At 44.3% G+C, this 13,265-nt stretch overlaps 1 protein-coding gene across 4 annotated transcripts in view; it reads right to left on the bottom strand.

Moving 5' to 3' along the window:
- ATXN10 (ataxin 10) overlaps positions 1–13,265 on the bottom strand; it is a 229,583-nt gene that overhangs the window by 138,669 nt on the left and 77,649 nt on the right. For all 4 annotated transcript variants that reach the window (XR_003547215.1, XM_006164634.3, XM_006164633.3 and 1 more), the window contains exon 4: positions 9,373–9,455. Coding sequence is in view for 3 of the 4 variants with exons in the window: in XM_006164634.3 (XP_006164696.1) it covers positions 9,373–9,455 (83 nt within the window). In the remaining variant the exon portion in view is untranslated. The remainder of the gene's footprint in view (positions 1–9,372; positions 9,456–13,265) is intronic.

A 13,265-nucleotide genomic window follows, 5' to 3' on the forward strand; every position in this document is an offset into this window, starting at 1 on the left:
GGAATGCTCATTCACTGCTGGTAGGAATACAAACTGGTACACTTTGCAAAACAATGTGGTAGTTTCTTATAAAAACTAAATAAATTTTACCATATGATTCAGCAAACGTAAACCTGGTATTGACCCAAATGAGTTAAGAACTTGTATCCACACAACAACCTGCACATGTATGTCTACAGCAGCTTTACTCATAATTGCCAGAACTTGGAAGCAATCAGTATGTCCTTCTATAGGTAAATGAATATATCATTTATAGTCTATCCGGATGATGGGATATTATTACAACTCAAAAGAAATGAGATATCATGCCAAGAAAAGAATGAAGGAAACTTACATGTATTATCACTAAATCAAAGAAGCTAATCTGAAAAGGCTATATACTGTACAATTCCAGCTTCAGTGCATGTGTGCCCAAAATTGCAAGAGGAAAATGGAGGAAAAGGGACTGAGGCATGGCCATTCTCCCTGGGTAGGTAATTTCTTGCTTTCTGTTTCTCTGTCACTGACTCTCCAGCAAAGCACATGTGACCTATAGCAAAAATATCTCTTGAAACAAACAAACAAACAAACAAACAGAAAAACAAGATCAGTGGCTGCCAAGAGTTAGGGATGGAGGAGGACAAATAAGGCAAAGCATAAAGGATTTTTAGGGCCATGAAACTATTTTGCACAAATACTACAAAGGTGGCTACATCTGTCCAAACCCACAGAATGTACAACACCCAGAGTAAACCCTATTGTAACCATGGATGACAATGATGTGTCGATGTCAATGCCTCAGTGCTAATGAATGTACCACTCTGGTGGAGGATACTGACAGTAGGATACACTATGTGTGCAGTGGGCAAGGGGCGGGGAGCAATGGGAAGTCTCTGTACCTTTCTCTCAATTTTGTGTGAACCTAAAACTGCTCTAAGAAACAAGATCTGTTGGGGCCAGAAGTGGTTAAGGTTAAGGTGGTTGGATCTCACACAGCCAACTGCACAGTTCGAGTCCCAAACCTGGTGGACTGAAACACGCTATGTATGTATATGTACGCTAAAAACCCCTAAAGGAGAATGAAGAAGGAATTGCAGTATGGCCATCTCTCCTAAGGGGTGATGATTTCTCACTTTCCTTCTCTCTCTCTCTGTCTCTCTCTGGGGTGTGCCTGTGTCCTCTAATAATAAAATAATAATAATAATAATAATAATAATAATGACTCTGAAAAGTTAAGTTTGTTATTTTACTATAAAACGATTTAATGATACCCCGCCAATCCCCTAAAAAGACTTAAGCTGAATTCCCACCTTAGTGTGAACCTGAAAAAGCAATCCAGCCTTTGAGAGATCCAGTTTCCCCATTCATATCATGAGACTGCTGTGTGGGACTATGTGTAGGGCTACTGTGAAGATGAAATGTGTTAAATATGTATTAATAATAATAGCAATTAATAGTAGGGAACACAGTAAGTGCTCATGTACCCTCTTTACCAGCACGCCGTGTGAATTTGACATATGCTAGGTTAAAGTCAGATTTCCAAGTACTGAACAAAAGCAAGTATTTGCTCCTGTGCTCAGAGACGGTAGATTTGTGTGTGTGTGTATGTGTGTGTGTGTATAATTTCACATACCAGAGGGCATGTATAGGTATGCAATTGGATTCGATTATATTAAAAAATCCTACTGTGGGTGTCTGTGTCTTTCTTGCTCTCTCTCTCATGAAATAAACTTTTTAAAAAATACTATTTTTAAAAATCCCATTCATATTACAGGGTGGTTTCCACCTCCAGGTCATACGCTCACTGGCAGTGTGGACAGACAGGAGGGAGGAAGGCAGGGAAGAGGGAGCGAAGGCAGAAGAGGAGGAGGACAGGAAAAGGGAAAGGCCCCAGGAGAAGCAGGAGAACATGGCATCAAGCAGATGCATGAGACACAGGCCTAAGTGACAGCTAACTCAGGGACTCAGGCCGGCAGACAGAAAGCAAACCACAGTCAGGAACCACCTAGCAAGGTCTGGGTCGACCCCGACCACATGCACTTCGAGGCCCTGAAGTCTAAGAGGCGACCCCGCGGCCTCACTGTGCAGCAGGCGTCACACCTAGGCTCTGTGCGTACTCCCTGATGTTGCACAGGGGGACATCGCCCGGCCACATGCTGCTTAGGATGCCTCGTCGCTGGTAACACAATTTACTGTAGGGAGTTAAGTGACACTGAAAAGCAACACAAATGAGACTAAAGGAAACAGCGACCGCACTTAGAACTGGAGGAAGAAAGGGAAGAAGTGAAGGTTATGAGAACCCAGAAGCTCAGGGGGGCTCGCAGACCCAGAACGCAGGTCTGTCTGTGGGAGGAAACAGCCCGCCCCTGCTGATACCTCCAGAGCAGAGGGCAGGGCCTGAGAGAGCTGGACTCAGAACTGAGCAGAGGGCACTGGCTGGCTGCTGCCCAGGCCTGAGTGAACACGAGAGACCTGGAAGTAGGACCAACGGTGCTACCCAAGAGTCAGTGCCATTACTGGGGTGACTCATTACTAAAGAGCATGTCCCCATTTCCATCCTCCTGACTCCCAGTCTCCCCCTGGCACCCCTTCCTGGCTGGCAGAACAGCAAGCATAGGAGGATCGTGTCTGCAGACTGCCCGTCTGACAGAGTGCAGAGGGGGAAGCCTGCGGGTGAAGGAACTCAGCCGGGAAGCCAGAAGCCCCCGCGTCTCCCAGGCCGGCACTAATACGATATGCACTGCTCTGCGTGCTTCATGATTAAGTCGCTATTACCTCCACCCTGCAGAGGGAGAAGTGAAGGCAGAGGTCCAGCAGCCAGTGCAGGCCCAGCCGGAACTCAAGCCAGGCTGTGACTTCCACACCAGAGGTGGCAGCCGCCACAGAAAATTCCCCGAAAGAAGGGACTGCCGTTCGTCAGCTCACCCCTGTATGGAGACCCTAATGACTGCAATTCTTACAATACTTCTGTCCTCTGCAGTAAGCGGACACTGCCATAAACACCACGGCCCGCTCTGCCCTGGTCTCAGGCCGCCACCCATAACTAAAAGGTCCCCGGGCCACCTCCAGTGCAATGACTGGCATCCCTGCCGAGGGGGCCATGCCCACAACCCATAGTTTGCTATTCTTAAAGCGGCTTGCAGGGGCCCACGGCAGTGCCCCCCACGGAAAGCACACAGGTCGAGGGCCTGAGCGAGACGAGAGCAGGAGACTGGAGGAACTGAACTCAGCTGAACTCAGCTGGGAGAAGCCCCAGCAAGGCAAGTCCCACACGTCCCACGGAACACGAACACGTGCAGGTGGTCACTACCTGGCAGATGCCGCTCTACCATAGCAGCGCATCTCCTTCTCTGACCGCCCCCTCAAGAAAGGACTGCTACTGTCCCCACCCAACAGGAAGGGCAGGTCACAAAGCCTATGAGTAGTAGAACAGTACACTTCCTCCAGAATAGGAATCAAGACTAATCAAGGAAGGCAAAAAGCAACTGGAGACTGGGGGTGAATTATAATACCCTGCCTCAATTAGAGAATTCCCACCAGGAAACAACCGGGAGGACATTTTCAAGAGCAAAGTGTTTACTGAGATCCCTTAAACATTCCAGGTTTCTGTCTGCAGATTCAGCCCCAGAGCTCCTGTCCTCTGAGCCTGGAGATTCCTGGAATCTGAGCATTCCCTTCAAACACTGTCACCTAACGGCGGCCAAGCGCACGTCAGACTCTCGTTTCAATACCTCAGAGCCAGAATTGTTGCAAGGATTAAAAAGGCGAAGGTGTGTGAGGTACTCACTTATTCAATTCAAAAAATGATGAACGCTGAAATGTAAAAGGTATGCAAAGAAAATGAGCCAAGAACTGGCTGAGCCAGAATTGAGTGGAGTTACATTATAATCTAAAATTGAAAAGCTGGATACAGGGGGTGGCAGGTGGCATAATGGTTAAAGGTGCTGGATTCCCACAGGGTCTATCATGGTTCGAGTCCCAGACCTGGAGGCTTGCTTTTTCGCTTCACCTTTCTCTGTGTGTCTCTCTGGTCAAATTTTAAAAAATAATAATAATAATAACAAATGGAATTAAATAAATAGATCTTTTTTAAAAAAATAAAAAAGAGAAGAGCTAGATGCAAATTCTAAGTACACATTCATATCCATATCTGCAAATACCAAAAACTGACAACAGAGAAAGCAAGTGTTTGGGGCCGGCAGGTAGAATGGTGCTCGATTAAAGTGCTAGATTCCCACACGGCCAACTGCAGTTTGAGTCCTGGAACTGGTGGCTTGCTTTTTCACTTTCCCTTTTTTTTCTCCCTGGTCAAAATAAAAAATAACAACAATGGGAATTAAATAAATAAATAATTCTTTTAACAAATAAAGAAAAATCAAGTGTTTGTCCCTATATAAGCCTATATGGACAGGGATTTTTTTTTTCTATTTTTCTGATATTTTACAAATTACTGTGTAATGAACTTGTACTGAATTTTTATAATAGAACGCTTTCTTCAGATAGAGTTTAAAAACATATATTTCTAATGAGTATTTTAGAATATATATACCCAAATCCACTAAAATTTAACAGGCAAAAAAAGTCCATGGTATTAGTGAGTCTGAAAGCCAACTGACCCAATAACTTCATTGAGCAACTGCAAATCGGCACTCTGAATCAAAATACAGCTGTGGAACAGAAAAAGTTTAAAGATATTCTAGACACAAAAAGTGACTGCTTCCAGACAAGTACAAATGACAGTTTACTTTTACCAAACAGCTTATCAACTGATCTTTATGTAAATACTGCAAATGTTGTAAAAAATCCCAACATTATTTTTATAGATTAGGAACGAATAAAGTCCAAGAACAACACCAATAACTCAATTAAAATAACTCCTGCTTGTGTTTATATAAAATTTGATGAGCATAATATATTCATTACAACACTGCAATTATTCCCTGAAAATAATACTCTAAATATTATTTTGACAATGTAATTACAGTTCTTACCTCAAGAGTAGAAACAAAAAACTGGCACAGTTTCCACTAAAAATCTTCCTAGAATAAGCTCCTCCCTGAGAATGAGTTGAAAGACAGCATAGGCGCTTTATTAGGTCTATTTAGAATACCTTCTTAAAAAGATTATTTGTATTAGGTCTGAAGTAACACGCTACAAAAACACCCTATTTTTATTTTTGAATCAAAATTTCATTGTTGAATTCCAAATAAAATCCAGTAGCTACACAAGCTGCCTCTCCCAAAAAGGTGATGAGAGATACCAACTGACTTCCACTTTCTTTCTTGCCCCAGTAACATCCTACCAACTCAGTCCCCTAAACTAAATGATCCCCTTAAAACATATGCAACTGGAAAATTAAAGGCAGCCTAAACCTACAGGGAGATGTTCTATGTTCGTGGACTAAGAGACTCAGTAGTGTTCAGATAGCAGTCCCCAGCCCAGCCTTGGCAGGGTCAGAGAGCCCTGCACCCCAGAGCTAGAAGCCACGTGCTGACCACGGTTCCAGTCCCTAGCCCAGGTGGCTGAAAACACAGCAGGCACATGTGTTCATGCCCAGGATCCTGACAAGCTACAGGACTGGCAGAAGGACTGAGCCATGGCTGGACCCTGCTGGGGTGCTATTCTTTTTCTCTTTCTGACAAACGCCTGTGTTCTATTGTGGATTAAAAAAAAACATTTAAAGATGACAATTCTTCCCAAAGTGATCTATATTCAACACAGATCCAGTATCCACAACACTCGTGTTAATATCTGTTAGAACTTGGCCAGCTCTTTGGCCTGGTGGTTAAGGGAGCCAGATACCACATGCTGACCATCCTGGTAGTTTGAAAAACAGGCTAGGCTCACATGTGTACATGCCCCAAACCTCAGCAGGGTAGAGAAGTGGAGAAGGGACTGCAGTGTGAACATACCCCACTGCACAGTGTGTTCGCCCTCTCCCTCTGTCCCTCTTTGGGAAGCACACATACCCTCTGACAAATTAGAAACAAACAAACAAAAATTCTTTAACACTTCACAACAAAGGAGACTTAATAGTCTAATTAAAAACTGAGCAAAGGATTAGAATAGATACTTGTCCAAAAAGTTTATAAACGGCCAAAAAGTACACGAAGGGATATCCAATACTATACTATTACTGGTCATTTGGGAAATGAAAATCAAAACCCGCAGTGACGTACCACCACTTCACACGAACCAGGGCGACTATCGTACAAAGAAGAGAGCGCCAGCAGGGACAGGAGAAAGAAGGCACCTGAGCACTGCTAGTGAAGAAGGAAAACAGCTTCGCTGCTGCAGAAGCTGCTCGGTGGTCCCTCACAACGACAGAGTACCATGTGACCCATCAGGTAGGTCCACTCCCAGGTACACACCAAAGGAACGGAAAAAGGCCCTCAAACAAACACACGCACACACATTCACAGCAGTGTTACTCATGACAGCCAAATATCCGTCAACTGATGAAAAGATAAACAAAATGTACCGTGTCCGTACAGTGAAATGTCATTCTGCCTCACAAAGGGGCATACGGACACAACCCACAAGGTGGGTGACGCTCGAAACGTTCTGTAAGTTAACGCCAGACACAAGAGGTCTTGCAATTCTACGGTTCCATTACGTATGAATTAGTCAATCCAGAATGATGGCTGTGGGGTCCACAGGGAAGGGGATGTAGGAGCGACTGCTTAATGAGTACACGCTTCCTTGTGGAGTGATAAAAATATTTTTAACTAGGCAACTGGAGTGGTTGCATAATACTGTGAATGCACTGAATGCCCCTCGATTGTTCACTTTAAAATGAAATAAAGTAAAAAGGGGGGCCAGCAGGTGGCACGGTGGTTGGGACACTGGACTCTCACATGGCTAACCACAGCTCAAGTCCCAGACACTCAATGACTTGAAAAAAATCACACTGGATGTGTGTGCCAAGATCCCGAGAGGAGAACGGAGGAGAGTTCCAACTACTGCACTGCCATCGCCCCTGGGGGTGAGTTCTCCCTATAGCAAAATTTCTCTCAAAATGTTTAAAAAGAAAAGAAAAACATGGTGGGCGCATGTGGATGTGTGCCCAAAATCCCAAAAGGAGTAGAAGAGAAAGAACTATGGCATGGTCATCCCCCAGGAGGTGCTTTCTCATTTTCCCTCTTTCTCACTCTTTCTATGGTAAGTGCATACATCTTACAGTAAATTTTAAAAAAGAAAAGAAAAAACAAAACAGAAGTCAATTTATTCCTCCAGGACATACTGGTTCATAAAAGCAGTTTCAGCTATCTGCTCCATCAACTTCTCTCTTAGGTCATCTGCCTGATTCACTGAAAATTAGTCCTGTGAAAAAAGGGTGAAATAATCTTTTATCATATATATAAAACTTAAATAAATTTGTTATAGCGGATCTGGGATAGAGAAGAAAGGGGGGATAACAGACGAAGAGGGATGTGGATGCAAGGAAAGACATTCGAGATAGAAAACAGAAAATAATGGAGTACAAAGGAGAAAACGGATGCCGCCTCAGAGCAGGGGGAAGGTGCAGGCGAAAAGCTTCTGCGTGGGCGAGCGGGGTGGGATCCATGCACAAGCGGAGGGGCTGGCTCCACTCTAATAGCTATTTAATCACAGCATGTGCGCTGCGCTTCCTCTGTGCTTCTTTATTTAGGTTACACCATGAAAAGAGAAACCTCCTTCTGCCCACCACAGCACTTCGGCTCTGCCAGTGACACACGATCCACCACATCAGTGTTTTCAGCAATTATAAAATGCAGGACATTCTGAACTTTCTCACTGAATTACCATACCACACACAGACTTCAAAAATAGCTGACTTCCCATGCAACACAGTGTAACATGCACTTTACTGCTGATTTTTAATCCCCTAATTTTTGAAGATTGAGGCTTCTGCTTTATTATAAAATGGAATTATGAAAATATCTTCAAATACATAACATCATAAAAACACATCACAACTGAATCCTATGCTCATCAATTTTTTTAAAAATACTACTCCTGTTCAAAAAATCTTAAGAAGTAACACTTGTGTCTATTTTTTAAAGATATAATTATTTTTTAAAGAATTATTTATTTAGGGAACCAGCAGTTAGTGTAATGGCTATGTCACTGGACTCCCACATAGTCAACTGTGGTTCACGTCCCGGACCCGGTGGCTTAAAACTCACGCTGGGCACGTGTGCGTGCGTGCCCAAGATCCCAAGAGGAGAATGGAGGAGAAGGGATTGCGGCATGACCATCCCCCCTGGGGGGTGATTTCTCGCTTTCTGTCTCTATGTCTCTCTCTGTCTGTCTGGCAAGCGCACGTGCCCTATAGTGAAAAAAACCTCTCCAAAAAAAAAAAGAAGAATTTATTTAATTTTATTTACTATTACTATTTTTTAATTTGACCAGAGAGACAGGGGCGGGGGGCACGAGAGAGCAAGCTACCAGGTCTGGAACTCAAACCATGGTCAGTCATGTGGGAATCCAACACCTTAACTACCACACCACCTGTCAGTCCCAGAAGATGTAACTAATTTTAAAAATATGATTACTGGGACCAGCAATTAGCGTAATGGCTATGTCACTGGACTCCCATGCAGTTGACCGCGGTTCGCGTCCCAGACCTGGTGGCTTAAAACTCATGCCAGGCACGTGTGCGTGCGTGCCCAAGATCCCGAGAGGAGAAGGGAGGAGAAGGGACTGCGGCGTGGCCATCCCCCCCCGGGGGGGGGTGATTTCTCGCTTTCTGTCTCTCTGTCTCTCTCTGTCTGGTGAGCGCACACGCCCTATCGCAAAAACTTCTCAAAAAAAAAAAAAAAGTAAAAATATGATTACCATGTCTCAAAAAAATATTTCTCAATCAAAAAGAGCCCCAAGAATCTGACAATTTTCTGAACTGACAATGAAAACAGTAAGAAATCACAGAGCAGAGTAAGAACGAGGCCTTGTCAGGAAGTCCTCTCAGACACCAAGACAGCCTTCACCTCTGTGCATGGTTGCTCAACTTCTCTTAATGATAAGTAATATCTCACTACTGAAGTTCCCTGCCTCATGAAATACAGCTGTGTGCTTTAATGAATATCATGCTTGAAGTTTAGTTTTGTTCATTTGCTGTTTTCAAACATACCAGAGGGCACGTGCATTTACTAGATAGAGAGAAGGAAAGAGAGAGAGAGAGAAAGTTAAGAAAGCATCCCCCGCCCCCAGGTTGGTAACGCCACAATCCCTTCTCCGTTTTCTCCTTTCAAGACTTTGCGCATGCATGTACCTGTGTCCAGCTGGGACTCAAACCATATAGTCAGCCCTCTGGGACCCAGTCACCTTAACCACTACACCACTGGCTGACTCCTCAAAATATTAAACCACCTTCAATGATATAAATAAGCCATGAATTATACTGCATGTTACCTGTCAACAGGGATTCTTGTTCCACTCGTAGTTCACGAAACAGAAGAATCAAATCAACAGCAACACCAATTGTATCCAAGTTTCTGTAACAGGTTTTAAGAAAGACAATAATTATTTAGACAGTCCTTGTTCTTAAACCTATACTTCAAATGACAGCACAGCATGTGCTGCTAAGCCCACCAGTAACAGCTCCCACGGCAGGTGACGACAGCTCTCCAGAAGTGCACACCCCCTAAGCCCCCACGTCTGTGAACGCATTTCCTTGCATGACAAATGGGACTCACAGGCACGACTAAATTAAGGACTGCATGATGGCAAGATTAAGCCAGATTATGTGGGTGGGCCTATGGTAATCAGAAGACCCTGGTAAAAGGACACAGGAGAGTCAGAGACAGGAGAAAGGAGACCTAGACCAAGGAATGCAAGCAGCCTCCAAAAGCTGGAAAAGGCAAGAAAACCGATTCTTCCTTTAAGAGTTGACAGAAGGAACACAGTCATATCACCTCATTGGAGACTTCTGAACGCCCATACTGTAAGATGATAAAAGTGTGTTGTTTAAACACTGCGTTTTTGGTAATATGTCACAGCTACAACAGGAAGCTACTGCAGAATTAGGGAGCCAAAGTGGGATGATGCTGTAACAAATACCTAAAAAAGGTAGAAGTAGCTTTGGAATTTGGGCAGAAGCTGGAAGAAAAGTGAGAAGCCACCCGGGTTATCCAAGTGGGCTGACTGTAATCATAAGAGTCCCTAAGAGAGGGATGTATTAAGAGTCAGAGAGATTGTTAGATGCTACACTGTTGCTTTGAGATGGGGGATGGGGCCATGAGCCAAGGAATGCAAGCAGCCTCTAGAAGCTGGAAAAGATTAGGTAATGGGGGCTGGCAGGTGGTGTGTTGGTAAAGGTGCTAGACTCTCACATGGCCGACCATGGTTCGAGTCCCACCTGGACCCAGTGGCTTGCTTTCTCTCGCTTTCTCACTTTCTCTCTCTCTCTCTTTCTGGGGAGCACACATACCCGGTAGCAAACTTAATAATGATAATAAGGGACCAGCACATGGCATAATGGTTACATCGCTGGACTCTCACATAGTCAACAGCAGTTTGAGTACCAGACCCCGGCATCTTAACTCATGCCAGGCACATGTGCATGTGTGCCCAAAATCCTGAGAGGAAAGTGGAGAAGGGATCGCAGGGTGGCCATCCCCCCGGGGGTAATTTCTCACTTTCTTTCTGTCTCTCTCTGTCTTTCCGGCGAGCACACGTGCCCTATAGCAAAAATCACTCTTTAAAAATAATAGTAATAATAAATAAAATAAATCTTTCTTTTTTAAAGACAAAACAAGATAATAGACTCTCCCCTAGAGCATCTGGAAGGAATCTGTCCACAGATACTTTGACTTCAGCCCAGTGAGTCTGACTTTTGACTTCTGAACTGTAAGATTAAATTTTTTAAAATGTTATGTCACTAAATTTGGGGCAATCTGTCATAGCAGCAATAGGAAACCAAGACAACTTCCTATTTTCTTCATTTCTTCTCAACATGAATGAGAATTCAGCCAAGATATTCACTCACCAAAATGAATCCTGGTCTGATTGGATCAAATTCTAGAACCCTGCTGTTAGTGCCCATTTTAATGGAGGAACTTGCAGATGGTCAGAGTGTACAAGTGGCTAGGGTGCTCTCTCTCGTCCCTTCCTCAAGGCCAGCTGTGACTAGTAGGTGCAGCAGCTTGGCACCTGCCTCCTAGAGAAGAAGTTACTGCCCCACCTCTGTTCCTGACCTTGCAGCTACACAGACAGATGGTTTACTGGGCCAACAGGCCTGCTGCCAGTGAGCTGAAAATGACTTTTAGTTTTTTAAAAGGTTGGAAAGGGCTAGCCAATGGTGTTGTGGTTAAGGCAGTTGGATGCTACATAGCCAACTGCACGGTTCAAGTCTTGGACCCAGTGGCTTGAGAAATATGCTGAGTACATGTGCATGCATGCTCAAAATCCGGAAAGGGAAGAGAAGAGGAGGAGAAAGGACTGTGGCATGGCCATACCCCACGGGGGATGCTTTGGCACTTTCCCTCTCTGTCTCTCTCTCTGGCAAGCATATAGGCCCTCCAGCAATTTTTTTTTTAATTTACATTACGAAAGGGGGGCAAATCAAAAGACTGTAATTTCATGACATGAAGACTTCATGAAACTCAGACTCTGGTGTTCATAAATAAAGTGTTACTGGAGTATTAGCTGTGGCTTTTCTCACACTATGATGAAACAGTGAGAATTCTGACAGAGACCACACTCTGGCCCTTACCAAAAACGTACAGTGACCCAGCAGTAGGGGTTGTATTACGAGCAGAGCTAACTGCTTTGAACGGTCTTCTCTGACTATTTCCTGAAATTTCATATGACTCAGCTTGTTTGCTTTCCTGTATTACACCTCATTCCATAGATCCTTGGCAAAACACAATCCCAGTCCACACAAGTGTAATGTTCAGACAAAAGATGTCAAAAGATCTAGGCCTTAATAGCCTCACACCTTTTGATTAACTCTTTAATAACTTAAAACAAATAGCAAAAATATTTATATATATCTCCATTGTAATCTGAATCTTGACTCGAAAACATGGAGTTGTCTATGAAGTCCTTACTAGAATCTTTGTTGTGCCTCTAAATAGGAATCTCTTTTCCAAGGGCTGAAGCCTTCAGTGGTTGGAATTTCCCTTTGAAAATCAATAGTAAGGGGGCCAGCAGGTGGCATGTTGGTTAAGGTGCTGGAAACTTCCACATGGCTGGCCACAGTTCGAGTCCTGGACCTGGACCTGGAGGCTTTCTTTCTCATTTTTCCTCTCCCCCTCTCACTCTCTCTCTCTCTTCCTGGTCAAATTAAAATAAATTAATGAATAAGTAAAATTAAATAATTCATAAGGGGAAAAAAAAGAAAATCAACAGTGAATAACAACACAATCCTAGAAGGTAGGAGGCTGAAAAACTAAGGCCCACAAATGTCCATCTCATCTCAGCCTAACCAAATGCTGAGATACCATTACTTCTCCCAAAGAAAGGCAAAGCTGTTCTCAAAGAAAGCAGTATTATGGTAAGCTTGTACTATTCTACCACTCCCGAAGCAGAGGCAGAAACACTTGCCATTAATTGAGCATGGCATATGCGGACGCCACCAGGCACTTCACCCAAGTCACCACCTGTGTGCCTCACTACCACCTTGCCCGAAGACACTGCTTAGCCCATTTTACAGAGGACAAGCGGATACTCAGAAAGGCTAAATGCCTTGTCCAGGGACTCATGACAGCAAAAGAAAGGGAGCAGGCGTAGGCAGAGGGCCAAGGAGAGGATTTCAGAGCAGTCATGGCAGACGGCCTCTGGGCTAGGCCTGTAGAGCCAGGCATCTGGAGTCAGAGACAGCTTCCCGGCTCTTACCCAGGAGTGACTCTCAGACAAGCTACGGAACTTCCTGGAATCACAGTTGCTCCTTCTGCAAAGGAGAGAAAGGGTGGCATCCTATTTCTTGAGTTTGTTCTAAGGATTAAACAAGACACTACAAGTAAAGCACCAGGACAAAGCCCGGTGCTGAGGGCAGGCTTCCACCCCCGGCCAGGGTAAGCAGCACGGGGACACCTGCCCTCCCACAACCGCTAGGTCTGCCTAGGGGGAGACTGGGTCCCTTCTCCTCCTCAGAGGCCCCCCTGCCTGGAAAAGGACAAAAGAAACTAACTTAACTTGTTAGGTTTTAAATGTTAACTACTATGACCAAAATTATTATTGTTTCTGTTTATCTGTAAATGGATGGCAGTCTGGTTGAAATGGGAGGTTAAGCGGCTCTAGCTCTTTCCCTTCTCCTTTGATCTTCAAAATCTCATTAATCATAAGAAAGACTCAGGTATGAG

This window comes from Tupaia chinensis, unplaced genomic scaffold (genome assembly GCF_000334495.1).
Source record: "Tupaia chinensis unplaced genomic scaffold, TupChi_1.0 Scaffold143651_1, whole genome shotgun sequence".
Classification (NCBI taxonomy): domain Eukaryota; kingdom Metazoa; phylum Chordata; class Mammalia; order Scandentia; family Tupaiidae; genus Tupaia; species Tupaia belangeri.